The following is a 25,525-nucleotide window of genomic DNA, read 5'->3' as shown; positions in this document are numbered from 1 at the left end:
TGGGCTCCCTCCTGGCCCCATCGGATTTAGCGGTGGGGGTGGGAGTTGGGGATCGCGGGGCAAGAGGGCTTGGGCTCCCTCTTGCCCCGATCTTCATTGGGGGTTCGAGGGTGCTGAGGGGCAAGAGGGCTTGGATACCCTCTTGCCCCGATGTCGTTGGGGAGGTCGGGGGTGCCGCGGGGCAAGAGGGCTTGGACTCCCTCTTGCCCCGTGTGGATTCTGTAAACTGTGTTGTTTCTGACAGACACCGGTTACAGAATCCAGCTTTTAGGCCAAGGACTGGTTCCTCCTTCGCCTAAAAGCTCTTGTTTTGGACGTTTGGAGCTTAGGCTTTTTTTTGGTTGATTATAGGGTATAAGTTTAGACGTAGTGGTGGTCTGGGTGTTTAAACAGCTGAACGTAGAGGCAGGCCATTATCAAAAAAAACCTCCTTTTGGACATTTTTTTTGATAATGGACATTTTTCCTGCTTCTACTTTCAACATTTAAGACCTTAGGCCAAAAGGGGACTTAGACTTTTTTTTGATTATGCCCCTCCACGTGTTTTTCTGACTTTCCTATGCACAGGCAGCGGTTTGGACCTTTTTGAGCAAGTTGTCTATGGAGTTTTATCTATGCCAGTGATAAGATTGAAGGCAGCTAGAAGTTTCTGTATTTATGCTGCTACTTAAGTTTGAGGCTTTTATTTTCCTCCAGATGTTTGTGACTGCAAGATACTCTGTAGGTTCCTTCCACTGCCTGCCTTGGTAACAACTGAATTATAGCTGTGACATTAGTTTTTCTTACCTTTTATATTGGATTATGCACATAACTAATCCATTTGGCAAAACTGCCTCCAGAATATATGATACAGAGATTTAAATGGAGAGATTATAGGCAAAATTGGAGGAAATGAAATAAAGCTACAAGGAGGGAAACTAAAAAGCAATAAGAAAATATTTTTCACTAAGAGAATGGTGAGAGAATTCAAAAGTAATGGGATAAATATGGAGGCTGCCTAAATGACATGAAGGCATATTGAAAATATAGAGCATTTCCTACCACAGTGAAACTTAAATAACTTTTACACTTCAAAAAGAAGAGGCATCGAGGGAGATAGGCTGCACTGAGAATCAGTTGCAGCCCTAAAGACAAAGCAGGAGGAGAAGGGATAACCACACAGAGTCACAGGCATAATCTTGGTTGCCTTTCTGAGCAGACTGGATGTGCCATGTTGCTATCATTTACTACATAAATGGATGAAACAAAATATAGAAATATCATTTAAATCTCTTTCGTCTCTCTTTTGGATTTAGCTCACACCTTTTTCAGTTGTTGTTTCAAGTTTATTTAGTCTAGATATCCCGCTTTAATTACCAAAGCGGCTTACGTGTGTACAAAATTTTATAAAATGATTTAAAATATAAAAATGGGAAAGACTGAACTATAAGAACATTACAGACAAAACATGCTACATAAGGAAAATGGGTAGGATACATTGCATAAAATGAAAAAGAAAGGGGGAAGGGAAAGGCTATTTTTAATGTGGGGGTAACTGCCGAGGCACTATTCAAATCCAGGCTAAAAGTCCACTTTTTGAGGTTGCTTTTAACTCCTAACCTCCACTCGCTTGTAAAGTACTCATGCTTGAGAAACTCCCTAATACCCCTACTTGTCCTGTTTGTCTGTCTAATTATATTGTAAGCTGTACTGAGCAGGGACTATAGCAGAACTACAGAAATGATAAGTAATAGAAGTAAGGTGAAACCTTCCGTCCAATGTGCGGAGGTGGCCAAAAAAGCAAACAGGATGCTGGGAATTATTAAAAAAGAGATGGTTACCAAGACTAAGAATGTCATAGTGCCCCTGTATCGCTCCATGGTGCGACCTCATCTGGAGTATTGCGTTCAATTCTGGTCTCCTTATCTCAAGAAAGATATAGTGGCACTAGAAAAAGGTTCAAAGAAGAGCGTCTAAGATGGTAAAGGGGATGGAACTCCTCTCATATGAGGTAAGACTAAAATAATTAGGGCTCTTCAGCTTGGAAAAGAGACAGTTGAGGGGAGATATGATTGAAGCCTACAAAATCCTGAGTGGAGTAGAAAGGGTACAAGTGGATCGATTTTTTGATCTGTCAAAAATTACAAAGACTAGGGGACACTCGATGAACTTACACAGAAATACTTTTAAAACCAATAGGAGGAAATTTTTTTTTTCACTCAGAGACTAGTTAAGCTCTGGAATGCATAGCCAGAGGATGTGGTAAGAGCGGATAGAGTAGCTGGTTTTAAGAAAGGTTTGGACAAGTCCATAGTCTGTTATTGAGAAAGACATGGGGAAAGCCACTGCTTGCCCTGTATTGGTAGCATGGAATATTGCTACTCCTTGGGTTTTGGCCACTAGTGACCTGGATTGGCCACCGTGAGAATGGGCTACTGGGCTTGATGGACCACTGGTCTGATTCAGTAAGGCTATTCTTATGTTCTTATGAATTACATTCAGGTCGGTACTTTCCTATCCCTCGAAGTTTACACCTGAGGCAATGGAGGGTTAATTGACTTGCCCAAGATCACAAAGAGCAGCAGTGGCATTTGAATCAAGTTTCCTTAGTTCTCAGCTTGCTGCTCTGTTTGGTTATTTCCCCACTCCATGCAAAAAAAATAGTAAAAGAGTTGCAACTTCAAAATGTCTGGGTCCGGTCCACATGAACATTAGGACCAGTTCTTTGAATACAATTACTGTAGCTCATGTATTCATTTTATATATCCTATCAAACAATCATCCCCACTTACATTAGAATGTGTCTGAAAGTTCTTATTTTACTAGCAGGAGTAAGCCTCAGTAATGGAGCCTACGCGTAGTCAAAATCAATGACTACGCTGAATATCCCAGTCATTGATTTTGACTACGCATAGGCTCCATTACTGAGGCTTACTCCTGCTAGTAAAATAAGAACTTTCAGACACATTCTAATGTAAGTGGGGATGATTGTTTGATAGGATTATTTGAAGTTTGCCCACTTGGGAATTTCTTTTTTAGTGTTTCATTTTATATATAAACAAATATATAAGGCAGTAGTATATATCTTTATAAGGCCAAAAATCTAAGAAGCTTCAAAACATATAGCCTCAATTAGAGTTAAAATACATTCATTTATGACCTCAGCAGTACAAACTGTGAGAAAGGTTTCATTCACAGTATAATTTGCACTAAAGTCGTCACCGGTCAGAGGTTTCTATCAAATCTTATTAGTTTATTCATTTTTATTTATTTTTCTTTATTTTTCAAAATAGATTAAGAGAAAATACTCATCTCTTTATCAGAGCCTATGTCGGTGAAGAACCCCTGCTATGCTCTGATAAAGAGATGAGTATTTTCTCTTAATCTATTTTGAAAAATAAAGAAAAATAAATAAAAATGAATAAACTAATAAGATTTGATAGAAACCTCTGACCGGTGACGACTTTAGTGCAAATTATACTGTGAATGAAACCTTTCTCACAGTTTGTACTGCTGAGGTCATAAATGAATGTATTTTAACTCTAATTGAGGCTATATGTTTTGAAGCTTCTTTCATTTTATATATGTCATATATGTTTTTAAGATTTTTGTCATTTTAATAAATTCATGTATCCTGTATATTTTCCTGCAGTTTTGTCTTGATTTTTGTATATAGGGCTGATCATTTTTTGGATTCTAAAAAATAGCTTACTTACATACACAGTTGCTCCATTTTCTTCAGACAATTCTAGTTGATAGTTATAACGCCCATCTTTTCCTGCTGTGGGAGAACTGTTCAAAATAAATCCAGTCAGTACCAATGTGTCCTATTCAAAAAAAAAATTAGACTAAGTAAAATGAACAAGAAACCGACATCAGTTTAAATAAGATAACTGTCATCACAGATATTTTTGAACTTAAGCATAAACTTAGTTTTGGGAACTAATATCCTACCGCCAAATACTAAATAAGAACATAAACACTGTCATACAGAAACACACAATATTCAAATAGATCAAAAGTCCATCAAGACCAGGATCCTGTTTCCAACAGTGGCCAATCCAGGTCACAAGTACCTGGTAAAACAGATTTTATGCTGCTTATCCTACAATGGATTTTTCCAAGTCCGTTTTAATAATGGCTTATGGACATTTCCTTTAGGAAAACCCTGCTAAGCTAACTGCTTTTATCACATTCTCTGGCAATAAATTCCAGAGTTTAAATATACATTGAGTGAAGAAATATTTCCTCAGATTGGACAAATTTACTCTTAGTAGCATCATTATGTGCTCCCCCCCCCCAGTCCACATATTTTTGGGAAAAAATAAACTTCTACCCATTCCTTTTCATTCAGTATTTTATAGATCTCTATCATATCTCCCCTAAGCCATCTCTTCTCCAAGCTAGAGCCCCAGCTTCTTTAGACTTTTCTCATAGGTAAGTTATTCCATCATCTTTATAATTTCCATCACCCTTCTCTTTACCTTTTCTAATTCCACTATAAAGTTCTCCCCTGAAATTCGCGGGGGTTAGGTTCGCGGAGTGAGCATGAATGTTGAAAAACCGTGAATATCGACACTCTCCCTCCTCCTGTCCCGGCGCTCACTGCAGTCAGACTCCCTGAGCTTGTGATCGCCAGCCCCTTACGAGTCCTCAGGCGAATGCTGAAGCAAGGGGTTGGGAAAGTGAAGGCTGGCTGTGCAGAACTGGTAAGAGAGCTTTTCCATTGGTCAGTCATTCGCGGTATTTACTGACCAGAAGAGGCGGTCAGAAAATACTGCGAATGACTGAGTCTGCGAATTGCGAATTTGCAGGGGTATACTGTATATTTTTTGAGATGTGGTAACCAGAATTGCACACAGTATTTGAGATGCAGTCACACCTCTCTGAATAAGCCTTAACATGTCTTAGTTGTTGCTACACACAGCAGGGTTTCAACATATCATTAACAATGATACCTCTTAACAATGATAGATTGTGAGCCCACCAGGACAGATACAGAAAATGCTTTAAGTACCTGTACATAAAACGTTTTGACTGTGGTTGTAAAAAACACACACAAAAAGGCAGTATACAAGTTCCTATCCATACCCCCCACCCCCCTATAAGGAGTGGTGTTATTGAAAACTTTCAAGTCATTTTTCAGTTGCAACAGCAATCACAGGGTTTTTTTTAATGTCAGTTACATTGTTTTACAAAAATATGCATATTCAGCAATACCTCAGAAAAGAAGGTTACTTGCCCATACACTCATTAATACCTTAAACAGACAGCATAGAACTATTCATTTTAATCACTTACAAAACACTGTTAATAAGCATCTTTATTTCTCTTAGCTTTGAATACTTGGGTTCAAGATTAAATTCGCCATATTTTCTTTTCAGACGGATTTTCAAGCACCGTGCTAAGCAATCCTCTGTGAAAAGAAGGTTTTTATATGTCATGTCATCTGCAATATGATGCATTGACCTATATTTTCCACTGTAGCAAATTCTTCTGGAACTCTGGCATCTGAATCCTCCTTGTCTCCCACCGAGCAAAACTCGGACCATCTATCCCCGGCAAGAAGGAGCTATTAAAACGAATAGGCAAAAAGGGAGTCACAGAAGCAGAAATAGAATGAAATTTACAGACCCAGTGCCAAACCTTCCGCAAGGGACGGTGAAGCACTTTCATAGTGAGAGACTCAGGCACAAGAGAAGGAAGAGAATGAAAATAAGCACTAAAGTGTGTAGAGCGAAAACAAAAAAGTTCTAAAGCAGTGTTAGTGAACATTGAAGTACCCCTAAAAAAATCATTAATATGTCACATGCCACAACCCACAGTCAAATAACGAAGATTCAATAAACCTAATCCACCCCGTGAACACGGAGTTGCGGCCCTCGTATAAGGTAAATGAGGACGCTTCCCGGACCAAAGAAACCTCTGAACCAAACATATCAGTCTTCTCTCATCCCTAAAAGACAAATAAAGAGGAAGGACCTGAAAAATATATAACCAACAGGGAACAATAAGCATGTTGTAAAGATGTACCCGACCTAAAAGAGAAAAGGGAAGACTTCCCCAAAGATGTAATTTGTTCTGAAGAGCCTGAAACAGCGGTTCCACATTCAAGCGATACAAATGAGATAAATCCTGTGGAATAAAAACCCCCAAGTATTTCAAGGTACAGTCTGCCCAACGAAGAGGAAATTCACCCCTCCACTTGGAACGCAACTCAGAGGGAATTGGCATGACCAAAGACTTATCCAAATTAAGAGACAGACCAGAATAAAAACCAAATTCGGAAATAAGATCTAATGCTATCGGTAAAGATTCTTCAGGCTTAGTAAGAACCAAAAACATATCATCCGCAAATGCCAATGTTTTCAACTCAATTCCATCAATATTAAGACCCCGTACATTCTCAAAACCACAAAGAGTACACAGCAAAGGTTCTAAAAAAAGAAGAAACAGTAAAGGGGAGAGAGGGCAACCCTGCCTGGTGCCACGAAGAATAGGAAAAGAATCCGTACAAGTCCCATTGACAAGAAGCGAAGCCCGTGGATTAGAATAAAGAGAACGAATAGCATCAAGATAAAACCCTTCCAACCCAATATATTCAAGAGTATGAAACAAGAAGGACCAATATACATTATCAAACGCCTTAGAAGCGTCAAGACTAACAAACAAAGCTGGAATCCGATATGAATGACAATGGGCAAGTGCAAAGATAACCTTACGAACATTATGGACAGATTGACGCCCCCGAACAAACCCAACTTGATCTTCATGAATAAGCTCAGAGAGATGAGGAGCAAGACGATTAGCGAGCATACGAGCAAAAAGTTTAAGATCTACATTAATCAAGGATATAGGACGATAGGATTCCGGGGAATCAATCTCCTTACCAGGTTTCAACAACAAGGAAATAAGAACCTCATTAGCATAACACGGAAAGGAGCCCTGAGCAACAGCTGCATTAAAATAAGCCAACAAAGGACCACATAAACGAGGGGAGAGAAGACGATAAAAGTCCCCTGAAAACCCATCTGGGCCTGGGGCTCTATCAGAATGAAGAGCTTTAATAGCAGATTCTAATTCAGCTGCACGAAAAGAGTTATTAAGAGAAAACACAATATCATCCGACAAACGAGGAAGACCAGAAGACTGAAGATAATCCATCAATAAGTCCGGGGAAGCATCCACAGGAGCGGCATACAACCGACCAAAAAAATCAAAAAGCTCTTTAGAAATATCAGCTATTTTGTCGCCACTCCCCCATTCGAGGTCCGGAGAGATAAAATCGGTTTCCTTGTAGTCTCAGCTTTAACTAAGCGTGCCATGAGACGTCCTGGCTTATTGCCAAATCGTTGAAAGCGGTGCTTATAAAAAGCCAGCCGTAGTTGGGAACGAGAATGAAGTAACGAATTAAGCGCCTCCTGAGTGGATAAATAACTTTCACGAGTCTCCCGTGAAGGATGCAATTGAAAAGATCGTTTAGCCACACGCAAAGCTCGTTCTAAATTAATAATTCCCAGATTAATTCGCTTATTACGAGCACTCAAGAAGGAGATAATATGTCCTCGAATTACTGCCTTTCCTGCCTCCCAAAACAAAATCGGATTTTCCAAATGAGCAGCATTAGTGGAAGAATAAACTTCCCACTGAGTCTGCAAAAAGGTTTGAAAGTCCTTATTTTTAGCAAGATAAGCAGGGAATCTCCAAAACGAAGTCCGAATATAATCAGAATTCAAAGAAATATCTACCCAAATCGGAGTATGATCTGAAATATTCAATGGGCCAATCTCCGCCGACTTAACATAAGGAAACAATAAAGCAGACCCATTTCATTTTGTCAAATGGAAGACAAAAAATGCAATAGATAAAATATAAGCTCCCAAAGTAATGTTTATAGCTGATCTATAAAGCATATTAATTTCAGGTGTTGAAAGTAATTGTTCTCTCTTTTGGGTACAATATTTATTCACCAATATACTGTATCTCCTTATGACCTGTGGGGTAAAAAAAAAATGGCAGTACTCTTATTTTATAGGCACAATAAATAACGACTTATAAAATATTTAAATTTTTAACATACAGTTGGTCAAAATAATGCTCCACAAGTAACCATGCAGTGTCAAAAACAAGATTCTTCCTAGCAGTTATTTTTTAACAATTGTACAAGTGTTCAACAAATGAACTTCACTGACAGATGCCTATTTAATAAAACAGCATAATACATCTTCTAGATGCTTTAAAGAAATCTATGCAAGAGAAAAATAGAAGAATTTTTTTTACCCCTTGGTGAACAAATTTAGCACATTCTTCTGCCAGTTTTCCAAAGAAAAAGGTATTGATGGTTGTGATGCTTGAACTTGACTTCACTTCTATTGATTCTACAAATAACAAACAATCAGTGTTATCTCAAAAACCAAATTCAATTTGAAATTAATGTCCTATCTTGTGCTGGAGAGCTAAGATCAGAATCTCTAAATTTATTTTTAACCTGAGAGTTTTAGCTTGCTCCTACCTCAATTCAGTCAAAAACATGGTTAAGATCTGTTGCCATAAGCTTCTACATGACTATTTTTCTCTCACTGCATCCCCCCCCCCAACTTAGAACTTCAACAGCAAATTACACAAAGAGATCAGCAAACATATGGAAAAAGGGGGCTATTTACATGTGAGGAAGCTCATCACATCTTAAACAAGGAGGCATAGTTAGGATATGAAGAAGGAGTGGTAAGGATGGGCCAAACATACTGAATTGTGTTCCCTATACGAGAAATGAATATGAGAAAATATGTACATTAGTGAAACACAAATAAGTGCCTGCTGAAAGGGTCGGTACAAAGACCATTTTCATTCCCCTCCCCCAAATCTATACTTACTTCTGATTCCCTTCCCCCCCAAAAAAAGTCAAACCTTCTGATTCTCTTCACCAGACAATGATCCCCCCCCCTCAACCCAGCCTCCAATTCCACCTTAAGATCTTACTGGGAGACAGTGGTGTATAGTGGGGAACATGAACAAGACAGAGTCTCTCTTACTCTCTTGAAGTAACAACTTCAAAATGGCACTATTTTGAAGCAATGTTAATACAGCATAGAAACATGATGGCAGATAAAGGCCAAATGGCATATCCAGTCTGCCCATCTGCACTAACCATTACCTCTTCCTCTAAGATATCCCACGTGACAATCCCATGCTTTCTTGAAATCACACAGTCTCTGTCTCCACCACCTCTACCGGGAGACTGTACCATCCATCCACCATCCTTCTACCACTCTTTCTGTAAAAAAGTATTTTCTTAGATTACTCCTGAGCCTATCACCTCTTAGCTTCATCCTATGCCCTCTCATTCCAGAACTTCCTTTCAAATGAAAGAGACTTGACTCACGTGCATTTACATCACATAGGTATTTAAACGTCTCTATCATATCTCCCCTCACCCGTCTGTCCCTATAAGCCTTTTGGGCAGTTATAAGTGCATTTCCATCATTTAGCTCACAACGTATAAGTTCCGTCTAAGCAGTCTTGTCAAACCTTCAATTATCACTGCATGACAACTAAGTCTAGGTCAGCCCACATCCCACTCTAAGCACTCCTCCAAAAACACCCCTTTTAGCTCTGGGCGCAAAGCAGAATTCTGAGGCCTAAAAGTCCGTGGATACATCTAAAAAGTTGTTTCGATTATCGGCACTTGGACGACCTGTTTTTTTAGATCATCCAAGTGTCGACTTGGGCGGGTTTTTAGATGTTTTTTTTTTTTTTTTTTTCCGATTATGAGCCCCATTATGTTTTAACATGCGTTGCTAACTATGTTTTCCTATTTTTGTCAATGTTTTGCTATGCTATCTTTTACCATATAAACACGGTTTATTATGTATGTAAATTTGTAACCTGTTCTGAGCTCTTTTGGGAGGACGAGATATAAAACATTGAGACAAGTGCTCTTTCAGAGAAGTCGCTGACTACTGTCAATGATGATTCTAACTGCTTCAAATACTGATAGTTTTGATCATCTCTCCAGTTTGAGGGATCTTTAACCAAAATTTGTTGAACCTTTGTGTCCATTTGTGTCAAGAGTTCAAAGAAGATATAGGTTCTCTTTGTTATACATGATGCCAGGCTGATGAGACTGAGTGACTTGGCAGGGCAGTCGACACATTTTACCAAACTTGTGGATTGTGGAAGCTGAAGGTTTGCCACCATCTTGGACTTTACTTCACTGCTTAGTCTGTCATCAAAAAAGGCCAGAAAAGCCAAAATTTCTGACAAGTTGATAGCAGCTTTGTTCAGATATTTCTGGAGTTCTGAAAGTAGAAGCAAGTCATCGAGTGCTGCTTTTACAGGCTTTTTCATACCAGTAGTGGATGTAGATGAGGTTAATTAGGAGAACCAGTTCTTTTGTGCCCTGCCTTTCTTTGGCATTTAAGAGAGAATTACTGCTGAAACAGAACTATCTTACTTCTGTAGATGGCCTTTACCATTCACAATGCATGGTGCAAGACCCTTTGACTTCGCTTTATCTGTATCCAATATGCCGCCAATAAAAATTAAACAGAGCTCAAGAAACTCCTTGTAGTCTTCCCTTGGATGTGATGCATTCAAGGCTGTTTTACAGAAAGTTGAAATTTCTTTCACTGGTAGCAACATCAAAAAGATGGACAAGATGCTCTTTGAAGGCTTCCTGATTCACTAGATAACATTTATTGCATCTGTGCCAACTCTCTTTTAGCTTCTCATATTTATCATAAACCTTCAATATACAAATCTCTGAATCTATTCGCTGATGTGGTATTCTTGTATGCTGCTAAATTTCCAAGACCTTGAACATGGCCATATGAGCTGCCTCTTTCAAAGTAGCCTTTTAATCAGTGTGTAAGTACATCATCAATCAAAGAACATGCCAATTGGTTGGACGATGTGAACTGGACAGTTCATTGTTGCCCTTCCCTAGCAGACATACTTCAGCACTGCTTCTAGTTTTTGACATTCTTACGTCTTAATTTTTATCCTAAAAAGTGACATCAACTCGTTTTTCAACTGCCATTTTTCACTAAACTAGCTTTCTACTTTGCAGCAGTATTACCGTGTTTTCCCGAAAATAAGACACTGTCTTATATTAATTTGGGGCCCAAAAAAGGCACTAGGTCTTATTTTTTCATGTACAATGATCATCTCTCCCTTCCTCTTATCTACCCCAACTCTTCCTATTTCCTTTCCCCCACATGTGCAGCATCTTTCCTCCCCTTTCACCCATCCCCTTGTGTAGTATCTTTCTATCCCTCCCTCCTATCCCTTGTGCAGAAGAACCCTTGCAGCTTCTATCCCTCCCTCCCATCCCCCCGCCGCGCACCCCCCCCCCCGACCCTTCCATTTCTCCCCCACCAACCGCGAGACCGAAATACCTTGTAACAAACAGCAATCTAGACAGGCTGCTTTGCAGCCTTCTCTTGCCCAGGTGTTCCTTTGCTGCATCACTGATTATGTCATCAGCAACGCGGCACACGGAATGCCCAGGTGAGATAAGGGTCAACAGGGGGGGTGGCAGGGGGAAGTACTGCTGCCGGTGACTAGAGCTTATTTTCGGGGAAACACGGTTGTACTAAGTTGTTATTCAAATAACAATAATAGTGTTGTTAAAAACAACAGCTTCAAAGAATAGCTATTTAGTATCCAACCAATATTAAGTAACAGTTTCTGACCACATTACCTTACTGTTATGAATAGTCTAGCCAGCCACATTATGGGGATATTGTAGGACCATGAGCAACTTCTAAATTTGTCCCAAACTATTTCAAATTTTAATCACATCTTATTTACATGAGGTAGAACATATTCAGACTTATGGAGGAATGTTCTGATAAGGCTGAATTTTTACCATAGTCTTACTGACTACCCTAACATGCAATATGTGCTAGAGATGCAAACAGCAAATATGTTCTGGAATGCAAAGGACTCCACAGTACGGCATAAATTGAATACAATTTAATATTTAATTTGAATACCTTCCAGTACAGCTTTGAATAACTCCAACCCATTTCCAAGCTTTGTCAAAGGATATTTTATCAAAACCAGTCCCTGAAAGGCCAAAAGAAACAGACAAAAGAGTCAGCTCAAGATCAGTAATAAAAATACTATTAGGGATAGTAAAATTCAAATGAACAACCACTTAAGCCATTCTATCTTTAATATGTAGCTTTATTAGGTATAACCAAAACATTATCTAGTTGCACAGATATAGTTTAAATTCTTCCCTTTTCGGGCAAGACAATATTTGGTTTATCAAAAATTAATACTGTAGAATAATTTTTATCTTCAAGCCACAATGTTGATGAAAAAAAGGGAGCAACTGGTTAAACACAGAGTCAGTTGTTATAGCAGAGATGCAAGTGACCCAGCTTAAAGGAGTATGATACAAGTAGACAGCTTGACTAAGTTTCATTTGAGACCCTACTTAGATCAACAAGTAGCAAAGGATAGCATTTACTGGACTGGACTGTGATGTGATCTGTGTCCTGTCATCAGGCCTATGCAGAATGAGTTAATTGTATTGCGCAAACATGCAAGGGAATTATAGATTTTATACTGGCTTTTAAAGTTGGCATGGAACAGTGACCTAATATTTAGTGAAAGGGGCTGAAAATAAGGGTTGTTCCCACTGGCACTCCTTGTGACCTTGAGTAAGTCACTCAATCCTCTATCAGGTGCCCTCTGGAGTAAGAATTATCAATATACCTGAATATAATTCAATTTGAGCTTCTACTGACAAAGGTATGAGCTAATCTCATATCAAGTATAAGGCTGAGTTGTTTTATTTGAAGTGAGAAAACTGATGAAAAATGGTAGAATTACAGTTAAAGAACATCATGCCTGCTACTGGGTAAGAAAACCAATCCTTTTGTGTATTTGTTTCTCTCAAGAGAAGGTTACCAGGTCTTAGTCGGCTCAGGACCTGGAGCAAAAGACCCATTCTCCACTGAAAAGAAAAAAGCAGACAACTTAAAAGTTACTTTATTGTGAGGGAAGAAGAACTAAAAAAAAAAAAGCCAAGTTGTTCATATACTACTTTAAGTTCTACTGAAGATTTGTGGCCAAGAAACAAGCATTTTGTTTAAAACAAATAGGAATGTGGTAAGAGTTCATTACCTAATGAGATTCAAACCAGCTGAAAAAAAGAGCTTTAAAAGTAGAACTCAATTACAAGAAAAAAAAAAATTAAACCCTGGTTCTTATTTATACAGAATTCTGACACTCAAACCAGAGTCCAATATTTCCCACATGCATACCTATGTAGTTTCCGCAATTACTGAACTGGAGTCACTTTTTCAAAAAAAAGTCACAAAACTCCATAGAAGTAAACAACACTCTGGTCCTCATCACATTCATTTTACCAGTTTATAAAACAAAACACACATAGGAAAGCTGTGCAACCCAATGGTACTTTTTCCATGGGGGGGGGGTAATTATTTCTAGTTTCATTTTATTTGAAAGTTGGGTTGGGTCATTAATTTTGGGAATAACCATGTAAAATGTATGAGCAATTGTTCAAGTGCTCCGCTTAGAGGGAACATAGGTGACAATTATCGTCTAATTTATGCTCAAATTTGGATGAGGTATATGGTGATTTACTACTACTTATTCCTATAGCATTGCTAGACACACAAAGGTTTACAAAAAGCTTTTCTGTGCCTGACCAGTGCACTGAATCCAGCCATTTTAGTAGACTATTATTGCCTATAACTGTTTGGATTCTATAATCTGGGTATGAATAGAATTTCTGTACCATCGTAATAATAAAATGCACCCTGGTTTTGTGTCTGGAGGACAGACTTACTTAAAATGACCTTGGTGCACTGGTCACAAAGCACATGCACTGTACAGCGACAATGAAATAAAAGGCTCAGGCAATGTTCTTTCCATAACTGATGTCACAATGACATAAGACAAGGACAATATATCCCAAGTCTTTCATTTTCTCCCTTCAACAACTGTTAAGCAGCTGCTTCAACAAGCCAACTGCACACAGACCATCCAGAATAAAATAAGCGCAGTTGCCATGAGACAAACAAAGGTTAATTGTAGATGGTATTTTAGTAATGTATTTGTGCTTAGCATTCGATGTTATGCTTCCTTTTGTGAGGATGATACAAAATGAACTAAAGATGGATGATGTCCGACTACACTAGTAAATTTTTGGCTAGATTACATTAGCAGTGTCTTCGATGAAGTAGAGCAGAGATCTTTGCTATTTTTCAAGTGAGGGTCAGTTTGTCAAGAAAATTAACTCCCCCCTCCATTGATCTGCTTTACAAATACATCTGCAATCACTGCCTAATAATGTTTAATGATATTTTTTTCAACTTATAGCAACTCTTCTTGTCTCCTCTGTATCAAATTGTAAGTAAAATAGTAGATGACGGCAGATAAAGACCCGAATGGTCCATCCAGTCTGCCCAACCTGATTCAATTTAAATTTTTTCTTCTTAGCTATTTCTGTGCAAGAATCTGCGGCTGGTGATAAAAAAACACTAATGTGGCTTCATAAAGGGGGGGGGGGGGTGGCAGTAAATGTGAGAACCATGACTATCACTGGAAAAAAGTGGTAGATACCCTGTCAACCTCCACTATTCTATCTCCCCATGAATCCCTAGATGGCTCTCTCTCCCCATAAACTTTCTCTGGAGGCTTGTTGGTGGTGCCATCTTTCGAACAGCTAATCTTGCTAAGTTTAAACTGCATGGTGCTCTCAGTCTTATGAGAATACAGTGGGATTTTGGGCAGCATTTGGCTTGAACTCACCAAGAGCCTGTGTGGAACAGATATTAAACAGAGTAGCACAAATTTATGCCATCTGCAAGTCTGAGGAAGAGGTAGTAGGAGATTGTGTACTGTGGAAATTCAGTGGGGACAACACTTAGGCGTGATGGGGATCACCACAGGCCCTGCAATGAAGAGCACTGTCAAGACTGTTTGTATCTCTAAACTGCAGAACTGGCTCAATTAAGAGGCTGACTGAATTTCGGTTATGACACCAAAAGTGGACCTAAATCCTTTTTCTGCCTAATTTTGGCCAAAAGGTTATAGCTGTGGTTTTGGCTTCGGCCAAAATTGCCCATGGGCTTGAGGTGGAAGCTTAAAATTTGTACTTTGTTCTTTTTATTTCCCTCCCTCTCACTTCCCTCTGAAAGGTGCTGTCTCTCCTCTCCCCTCCCCTCCCCCCTAATCTCTGGCATTCTAAGGGTGTAGAACGATCAAGTGGGGTTAGGAAATGTACACATCAAGCCAGGTAGGTCAAATGAGACAATATTTATTAAAATAACAATATAACATTGTCTATCATATATTCATGAGAGCGCCATCTGTTGGATGTTGATTGTACCACTGAGGCAGGCTTCCACATCGAAACACAGACTGTGTCAGGTCCATGACACACAGTGAATATATCATACTTCCCTATGCAGTTCATATATTTTATTTAATTACAGTCTGAATTATGATAAATAGTGTTGTCATAACAAGTGAGAGAGAATGTCATATGTGTAATTGAATCTGTGTGAAAGACACCAAGTTTTAGACACCGTAGTCATTTAAAAATTTTTTTTATTGATTTTATTACAGTTGCTACTCCTCTAGATGAAGCCTAATATGGCGAAACTCAGGTCTGGGTAGAGAAGGAGAAGACATATTGGAAGCACACATTTCATAGATTGAGCATTTGGTGGCAGAGTCGCGCTTGAATAACAGAGTGTGTGTTTTTTTTTTTTTTACCTGCTTGGGTTTTCAACTAAACAGATAAGTGTCCCTGTGATGTTTGTTTGAACTCTAAGGGGTCCTTTTACTAAGGTGTGCTAAATGCTAACGCACCCATTATATTCTATGGATGCATTAGCACACGCTAAATTGGCTACCGCGCCTTAGTAAAAAAAAAACAACAAACCCACTCTAAATTTTTTAGTTGGAGAGATTACTATTGTGTTATGAGAGGGGTACAAAAAGGGACTATCGAAGTGCAGTGATGGTCCTTATTTAATCTTCATGTGGCTCCTATTCAGGAGATGAGGGTACTGAGCACTTTTACAGAGTCAAATAATATTCATTCCTGGAGCTTACAATTTTTCCCCTTCCCCCAAAAAAGTTAAAGTGGGATTTGAACCTAGGTCCCTTGATTTAAATTCACTGCATTAACCACTAGGCTGCCCTTCTGCTCTGTATGGACATCTGTGTGGCCATTTTCTACAAATGCTGACATACAGAAGTCTATAGCCCTTGTTTTCCTCATTCCAGTTTGTAAAATGGCCATTCATGCTGGACCTCTCCAGCATACTAATGTCCATCTTACCTATTTTCGAAGAGGAAATCTTGATATATTTCCTTTTCAAAAATACACACGAGATAAACATCCATTTGGGATGTTGTGACATGATGGCCCTATCCTGACTTGGAAAACCTTTTAAAAATATCTCTCCATGGGTGTGCAGCTCTTGGGGGGCCAATGTTTACATTTGTACCCCAATACACATCATCTTTCCAGTCCAATCCCAGATGACAACAGTATTATTCAGCTGGCAGGTCTAGTATGTTTCTGCTCTTCTTGTTGTCAGTGCCATTCATAACTCACATCAACTTTTTCACATGCCTGGTGCTTTGCAGATTTCGTCATAGGAAGCATGGCCAGAGACTGGCGACAGGAAGTAGCCATTCACATGCTCAGTTTGGTTTTCAGGGCATGACCCAGCAATTCCTTCTCATTCATTTGGTGCACTACTAATACCCACCCCAAATATGCTTTACATTTTTCACACAAATTTTAAACAACAAAGGTTATTTGCAACATACACACTTTAAGAGTATATTCTCTTAATTGCAAATCATTTACCATGAAGTATATGTTTCCCTGATCAATCCCGGGCTGCAAGTCTGTTAAAGAAATCTTCTGCTGATGGCCTTGCAAATGAGTCTTAAGAGCCCCACTCTCTTCTTTCAAAAGATGGAGAGGCATTATCTGCATATAGACTTCTCACTGAAATTTTAAACAAGACAATAATAAAAACCAAATCACAAGCCAACTCCGAGCGATACCAAGTCACACATATTTGGCTACCTTCAGGCGCGAGCGCCCCTATTCACAGGCAGCCGCTACACGCATTCGCAGACCAGAACACCGGTCTCCCCTCCCCCGTGGTCTACGATCTCTCTCTCCGGTCTCGGTTCGCGATCCAGCACCTCTCCCTGAAAACTCCCTCCACCCACTAACTAACGTCAAACTGATACCTGAGATCGCCCACCACCAATCCCGCAGTAATTCCTTCTTCAGTAACCATTCCTCTCTAACACAACCTCTCTTCCTCGATGCGTTCCACCTTGCCGGAACAGGAAGTTGTGTCAGAGAAGAGGGAGTAGAACTACTGGCGCATAAATGTGTCCACTTTCACGTGAGGCTAGGTTGCTGCACGTGGAGGTCGTCATGTGTCAGGGGATAACCTCTTCGGTCTGAGCATTGAAGAAGGGACTTGCTAGACAGTGCTGCTACTACTTAACCCTGGTTAATCACCAAAGCGCCAAGTGTTAAGGAATCCACCGGGAATCATAAGAAGGACAACAATTCTGATGCATTTAATAATAATAATAAATTTATTTATATACCGCAATACCTCACGGTTCAGTGCGGTTTACAATAAGAGTAAGAACTGTACAACAGCGAATTTACATCACAAAATTCAAAACATTCTGTATAAAATTTTGAAAGGTACAACTTTAGAGGATTTTATCTAAATTACACATTTTTATCAAATAGATAGGTTTTAACGATTTTCTAACAGCCTGAAAACATGAAGAATTTAAAATCAAACTACTAAAGCTTTTGTTCCTTCCCGTGCGTCATATTTTTTTTTTTTATTCGCTCCAAATAATGTTATGCATAAAATGCATGCATAGACCTTGAGGCGGAGTTTTAAAGGCAGATTAGGGGCCAGTATAAGCATTATCTATGAGTCATTTTCTTTATGTGCAAATGGTCCTTCACTGGTTCAGTCTACACTGATTTGGCATCCCGATACAGACAATACTGGAGCACCCCTGGTTCTCTGTATGGCTGAATGTTCCTGTTGTTATTTTTTCTACTTGGCTTAATAAATATATTGGAAACAAACAAACAAAAAAGATTGAATGAACACAAATCGAGGATAATAAATGAGATTTTGCAAGTTCCCATGATAACACCCACCCAAAAAACAAACAAAACTGGAGCAGGATAAGTATGACAGCTGCCAGCAGCCACCCTGATGAGGTCTGATCATGTGTCCCTGAGCTCTAATAACCGTGGGATACTTAGCACTTACAGTAAGATACAGAGGTTTAAGGCCATGTGCTCTTGCAATGTTGATATGGAAAATTATTTGACTGTGATACAAATGCTGCAGAGTTTTGACATGCCAGAAGAGAGTATCAGAACCTGGAATTTAGTATAAAATGCTTTAAGAACATAAGAAATGCCTTCACCGGATCAGATCATAGGTCCATCTAGTCCGGCGACCCGCACACGCGGAGGCTATGTAGGTGTTCCTTGATGAAGACCTTGTTTACTTGTATCCCTCAATGTTATTTGTAAGAAGGTGTGCATCCAACTTGCCCTTGAATCCTAGAATGGTGGTCTCCATCACAACCTCCTCCGGGAGAGCATTCCAAGCGTCCACCACTTGCTGTGTGAAACAGAACTTCCTGACATTTGTCCTGGACTTGCTGCCCCTCAGTTTCAGTCCATGACCTCTTGTCCGAGTCACATTTGACAATGTGAATAACGATGTTTCTTGCTCTATTTTGTTGAATCCTTTCAGTATTTTAAAGGTCTCTATCATATCCCCTCGCAGTCTTCTCTTCTCGAGGGTGAACAATCCCAGTTTTCTGAGGCGTTCTTTGTAGCTCAAATTCTCCATGCCTTTTACTAGCTTTGTGGCTCGCCTCTGCACCCTCTCTAGCAGGGTTATATCTTTCTTTAGGTAGGGAGACCAGTGTTGGATACAGTACTCCAAGTGTGGTCTGACCATTGCTCTGTAAAGCGGCATTATGACGTCCGCCGATCTACTCATGATTCCCTTCTTTATCATGCCTGTTTGCTTTCTTTGCCGCCGCTGCGCATTGAGCTGACGGCTTCAGGGTCCTGTCTATCAGTACCCCCAGGTCCCTTTCCTGTTCGCTCTTGCCCAGTGTAACACCTAACATTTTATATTCACGTTCTTTGTTTTTCCTGCCCTGGTGCATCACTTTGCATTTTTCTATATTAAACTTCATCTGCCACTTTTCCGCCCATTTCTCTAGCTGGTTCAAATCTCTCTGGAGTTCTTCGCTGTCCTTTTGTGACCCAACTGCCTGACATAGTTTTGTGTCATCTGCAAACTTGATTATATTACTTGATGTTTCCCCTTCAAGGTCATCTATGAAGATATTGAATAAGATGGGCCCAAGAACCGAGCCCTGGGGCACACCGCTTGTCACCTTCTCCCAGTCTGAGAACTTCCCATTTATGCCCACTCTCTGCAATCTGTTCTCCAGCCATTTGCCTATCCATCTTAGTATATCCCCTTCTATTCCATGGCTTTGTAGTTTCTTCAGAAGCCTTGCGTGTGGAACCTTGTCGAACGCTTTCTGGAAGTCCAAGTATATTATATCCACCGGGTCTCCGCTATCGATTTGTTTGTTCACATCTCAAAAAACTGAAGTAAATTCGTCAAACATGACTTCCCCTTCCTGAAGCCGTGTTGACTGGCTCTCATCAGGTCGTGATTTTCCAGGTGTTGCACTATGTAGTCCTTGATTAGTGCTTCTATCATCTTCCCAGGAACCGACGTAAGACTCACTGGTCTATAGTTACCTGGTTCTCCTCTCGATCCTTTTTTGAAGATTGGGATGACATTTGCTATCTTCCAGTCGTCTGGTATTTGCCCAGTTCTAATTGACAAATTAGCTAGGGATTGTAATAGCTCTCCGATTTCTACCTTAAGTTCCTTTAGCACTCTTGGGTGTATTCCATCTGGTCCAGGGGATTTATCACTTTTTAGTTTGTCGATCTGACAGTATATCATGTCCAAATCCACAGTAACTGTGGTGAGGCTTTCCCCAATTTCTCCCTTGAACACTCTCCCTGTTTCGGGCATTGATGCAGTGTCCTCCTTGGTAGAGACAGACGCAAAGAATGAGTTTAGCCTATCTGCAATCTGTTTGTCTTCCTTGATGCACCCTTTTCCTCCTTGGTCGTCGAGAGGGCCCACTGCCTCCTTTGCTGGTTTTTTCTCTTTTATGTATCTAAAAAAGGGCTTAAAGTTTTTGGCTTCTTTTGCTATCTTTTCCTCATAGACCTTTTTGGTGTCTCTTACCGCCTTGTGACACTTCTTCTGGTCGACCTTGTGACTATTCCAGGCATCCGTTGTTTGTTCACGTTTCCACTTTTTAAATGAGTTCCTCTTTTCCCTTACCGCATCCTTCACCTCTTTAGTTAGCCAGGCTGGTTCTCCTTTGTTCTTATTTTTCCTTCCTTTGGATATCTGCGGAATGAAGAGATTCTATGCCTCGGTGATGGTATTTTCTAGTAGGGACCAAGCTTGATCGACCGTTTTGATTTCGGCTGTCCTTTTCTTGAGCCGTTTTTTAACCAGGGCTCTCATGCTGTCATATTTCCCTTTTCTGAAGTTAAAGGTTGTGGTTTGGGTCTTGGTTCGTTTCCCCTTCCCGATGCCAATTTTAAAATTGATCATGCTATGATCGCTTGTCCCCAGCGGGACCGTGACTTCTACATCAGTTGTCCTTCCAGTTATACCATTTAGGACTAAGTCCAGGGTTGCGGTTACTCTTGTCGGTTCTCCCACCATTTGTTCCAGGAAGCAGTCCCCTGTCATTTCCAGGAACTTTGTTTCCCTGCTGCAGTTGGAGGTTCCTAGGCTCCAGTTTATCCCCGGAAAGTTGATGTCACCCATGATCATTACGTTACCTGTTCTACATCCGTGTTTGATTTCCTCTATCATTTCTGTGTCTGTTTCTTCCGTCTGTCCTGGTGGTCGATAGTAAAGGCCAATTTTTGTGTCTGCTCCGTTTTGTCTAGGAATCCTTATCCAGAGGGACTCCAGTTTTTCTTTTTCTTCCGTCTTTCCTTCTCTGATGGACTCTACTCCATATAGGGCAATACCTCCTCATTTTTGCCCTATTCTGTCTCTTCTGTATAGTTTGTATCCTTGCAGTACTGTGTCCCATTCATTTTCCTCGTTCCATCATGTTTCTGTGATTCCAATGATATCTAGTTCTTCCCATCTTGCTAGTGCTTCCAGTTCTACCATTTTGTTTCTCAAGCTTCTGGCATTCGTGAACATGCATTTGAGCTCTCTTTGCGCATTTGTGTGCATACAATTTAGCTCCCTTTGTGCTACCTTCTTGGACTTTTTAGTCTTCATAACCCTTATTGTATCTATTTGTGCTCTTTCACTGTCTCAGTTTCAACATGCTCTTCCCCTTTATCTGTAGTTTACTTGTAGTTTCTTCTTTGGGATTTCCTGATGCCCGGGCCATCGACTGGTTGTCGACTGTCGGCTCTTCCCTGTTTCTTAGTTTAAAGCCTTCTCAATGGTCTTCTTCATGTTTTCAGCCAAGACTCTTGCTCCTTGCTTGGTGAGGTGTAGGCCGTACTTTCTATAGTATCTGCTTCTTCCCCAGAATGCCGTCCAGTTTCGCACGAAGTCGAATCCCTCCTCGTCGCACCATTGTCTCATCCAGGCATTGATTTCTCGCAACTCATCTTGTCTCTTTCCATCCGCTCTCAGTACCGGGAGGATTTCGGAGAAGGCCACTTTCACCTCCCTGACCTTCAGTTTTCTTCCGAGTGAGCGGAGTTGGCCCTTCATTTCTTCCCTTTTGTACTTCCGACCGCTCACATCGTTGGTTCCCACGTAGATAATTACAGCTGTGTCCTCTCCTCCTGCGCTGTTTATGATCCTGGTGATCCTGCTGGCCACATCCTTCATTCTTGCACCAGGCATGTAGGTGACCAGTCTATCTTCTCTCCCCCCTGCAATGTGGATGTCCACATTGCGTATGATGGAATCTCCAACGATGATCCCTGCCTTCTTCGGGGGTTCTTCTTAGGGGGTCGCAAGTCCATATCCACGGTGTAGGACCTGTCTTCCCTCTTCTGTGGTGCATCCCCAGACAAGCTCTCATTTCCGCTAAGTATGTGCTTGTCCTCGACCTAGACTTTGGGGGAGTTGGGTAAAGAAATGGCAGTCTCATTGGAGTCTGGAGATAGAAGGAGGCTCTGATTAACCCTAACTAAACTTATGTTTACTCTTGATTCTTTGTGGAATATTATCTCTAGAATTTAACAATTCCTGGTTTCTATAATGGATGGTGTTTTACAGTTAGCAAAGGGATTTTCAGGTTAAAAGGATGCCCATGAGCAGAGATTAACCAAGTACCGTATATACTTGAATATAAGATGATCCGAATATAAGTCGAGGTACCCCCGAAAAAAGGAGGAAAAAAGGTTGATTCAATTATAAGCCGTGTGTGTGTGGGGGGAGGGGGTAATATTCATGTGCCCTGCCTTGTTAGGATCTGCACCCGGACCCCCTCCCTCCCTGCCAGTCTCTGCACACTGTCCCCTCCCTGCCCTGTACCCTGTCACCCCTCTCTCCTGATGTCCTGTAGGCCTCCACCGAGCCTGCCATATGATCTGGTGGTTCAGTGGTAGCATCTGAGGAACAAGTGTCACAATAGACAGAACACACGAAATAACATGACCAATGCTCATAGAGTTCCTATGAGCATTGGGAGAAGCGCGGGGCATTCAGCGTGGCTCCCTGTGCTAAAAACCGCTATCACGGTTTAGTAAAAGGGGGGTGGGAGAAGTTATTTTGTTTGTTCTGTCTATTGCTCTTTATTTTTTTCCATTTTCTTTTATATTAATGGTTATCTAGCTCCTACTTGGAATTAGATTACACATAGGAGAAAGGATCAATTACACGTGATCAGCTCAGTGGCCCTGGCAACCTGCCCACTGCAACGATTGCAGCAGGAGAGATGCCTCATCTCATTTGCCGCGATGGTGATCGCCCCACCCCTGAACTGCCGCAACTTGCAGCAGGAGAGATGTGGTATTATCATGTCTAGACTACTGCAATTTGGTGCTTCTGGGTATACCTGCATCAGCACTCCGATTGCTCAAATTCTGTTTCGATTAAGATAGAGTAATCATGTGACAGAATGCTTTGGGGGGCTCATAATTAAAAAAAAAAAAGTTCAAAAAGTGGCCTAAATAGGTACTTGAATGATCAAAAAGACAGATCGTCCAAGTACCAATAACCAAAGCTGGTTTTACATTTTGACTTGGACCAGGTCAAAACAGGTATAAGTTCCGAATAGGGGCAGCTGAGCTGATCACAGCTGCCGTGATTAGCTCAGCAACCCCGGCAACCTGCCCACCACACCCTTAACGATCGCGGCAGGAGAGATGCCCAATCTCTCCTGACGGCACACACACCCCCCCCGACAAACCACGATCGCCGGCAGGAGGGATCCCAAGCCCTCCTGCCGGCACCCCCTACCCTCAGAACCACGAACCGGCAGAAGAGATCCCAAGCCATCCTGCTGGAAGACAATCATCCACCCCACCCCCGCGAATAATGGCAGTTGGGATTCCCAAGCCCTCCTGCTGAAGACCCCCCCGAATCCCCCACTCCCCGAATACTGTCAGGAGGGCTCCCAAGTCCTCCTGCCAAAGATACCCCCCCGAATGCCATCCCCCCACTTCCCCGCTCCCCCACTACGCCCCACTAACCTGTAAGTTGGCCGGCTGGATGTGTTCCTGGTCCAACCAGCTAGCAGGCCCACCATCCTTGGAATAGTGGGCCTGCCCCTTCATGGTGCATTGTGGGATGCACCAGGGAGGGGCCTAGGGCCTGATTGGCCCAGGTGCCTAAGGCCCACCCTTAGGAGGGACTTAGGCAACTGGACCAACCAGAATTGGCCCAGTTGCCTGAGGCCCATCCTCTAGGCGGGGCCTTAGGCACAAGGACCAACCCATGTATGTTCAGATTTAACTCATTCTTACTATCTAGTCTTCATGTTTCTTCTTTTTTTACAGTCTACCGGCAGTTTTCCATCTCTTTCTTTTATAAACGATATTGCTGAAGGGCTGTCAGATAAGATTTGCCTCTTTGCAGATGATACCAAAATCTGAAATAGAGTAGTCACCAGGATGGTGCGAATAACATGAAGGCTTGAAGAATGATCTGAAATTTGGCAGCTAAGAAATGCAAGGTCATGCATTTGGGCTGCAAAAACCCGAGGGAACGATACATTTTTGTGGGATGAAGAACTTAAGTGCACGACAGAAGAGCAGGACTTGTGTGTGATTGTAAGTGATGATCTTAATGTGGCCAAACAGGTTGAAAAGTTGACGGCAAAAGTTAAAAAGATGCTAGGGTACATAGGGAAAGGTATGGCCAGTAGGAAAAAGGAGGTATTGATGCCCCTGTATAAGGCTCTGTTGAGACCTTATTTAGAATATTGTGTACAATTCTGGAGGCCACACTTTTAAAAAGATATAAAAAGGGTGGAGTTGATCCAGAAGAAGGCTACTAAAATGGTGCATGATCTTTGTCATAAGGTTTATGGGGACAGACTTAAATACCTCAATCTGTATACTTTGGAGGAAAGATGGGAGAGGGGAGTTATGATAGAGAGGTTTAAATACCTACGTGATGTAAATACACGTGTTGAGTCTCATTTGAAAGGAAGCTCTGGAATGAGAGGGCATAGGATGACGTTGAGAGGTGAAAGGCTTAGGAGTGATCTAAGGAAATACTTTTTTACAGAAAGGGTGCTAGATGCGTGGAACAGTCTCCCAAAAGAGATGGTGGAGACAGAAACTGTGTCTGAATTCAAGAAAGCCTGGGATAGTCACGTGGGATCTCTTAGGGAGGGGCAGACTGGATGGGCCATTTGGCCTTTATCTACCATCATGTTTCTATGTTTCTATATCTGTGTCTGCCGGCTTTACCTCAGAAGAAGAAGTGACATCTGACAGGGGAGGCCGGCAGCTGTGGGTATGATTGGGAAGGTTCCACAGCCGGTTTGTTTCAGTTTGCCACTATTGCTGCTGCTTTTGGAAAGCAGTGGCACAAGATGGATTAGTGGTACTGGAGAGGTGCTGGTCCCGACTCTTCCGGCTGCACGGTTGTGCAGCCTCCTGCTAAAAGGTGTTCAGCTGCACAATCACATAGCTTGGGAACATTGGGAAAGATACATATTTGAGAGGACAATATGGATAGAGGATAAGAGCAGGCATGAGGAATCGGAGTTGGAAGAGAGAACGAGAACTGGATAGGGAAGGCCACCTTCCATGCCCCCTATACCGATCCTTAAAGCTTTTAGTGAAAGAATAGCTAGATATCCCTGTAGTTACAGACATATTGCTGCAATAAAGCTATTAATTTGTCTGCAAATGTTTGTTCCAGCTAGTTTAAAATTAATAATACATTTTAAACCTGAGGCAAATAAATTGCATAGGACAGGCT

General features: G+C 41.1%; 1 protein-coding gene across 1 annotated transcript in view; it reads right to left on the bottom strand.

Annotated features, from left to right (window-relative positions):
• POT1 (protection of telomeres 1) overlaps positions 1-17,392 on the bottom strand; it is a 195,574-nt gene extending 178,182 nt beyond the window's left edge. The window contains 5 exon segments of the mRNA XM_033959136.1: positions 3,695-3,805; positions 8,259-8,356; positions 11,975-12,047; positions 16,846-16,989; positions 17,241-17,392. Coding sequence (XP_033815027.1) covers positions 3,695-3,805; positions 8,259-8,356; positions 11,975-12,047; positions 16,846-16,977 — 414 coding nt within the window. The 5' untranslated portion in view covers positions 16,978-16,989; positions 17,241-17,392.
• Between the last annotated feature and the right edge of the window lie 8,133 nt (positions 17,393-25,525).

This window comes from Geotrypetes seraphini, chromosome 9 (assembly GCF_902459505.1).
Source record: "Geotrypetes seraphini chromosome 9, aGeoSer1.1, whole genome shotgun sequence".
Taxonomy (NCBI): Eukaryota; Metazoa; Chordata; class Amphibia; order Gymnophiona; family Dermophiidae; genus Geotrypetes; species Geotrypetes seraphini.
This window is presented reverse-complemented; position numbering and strand designations above follow the sequence as displayed.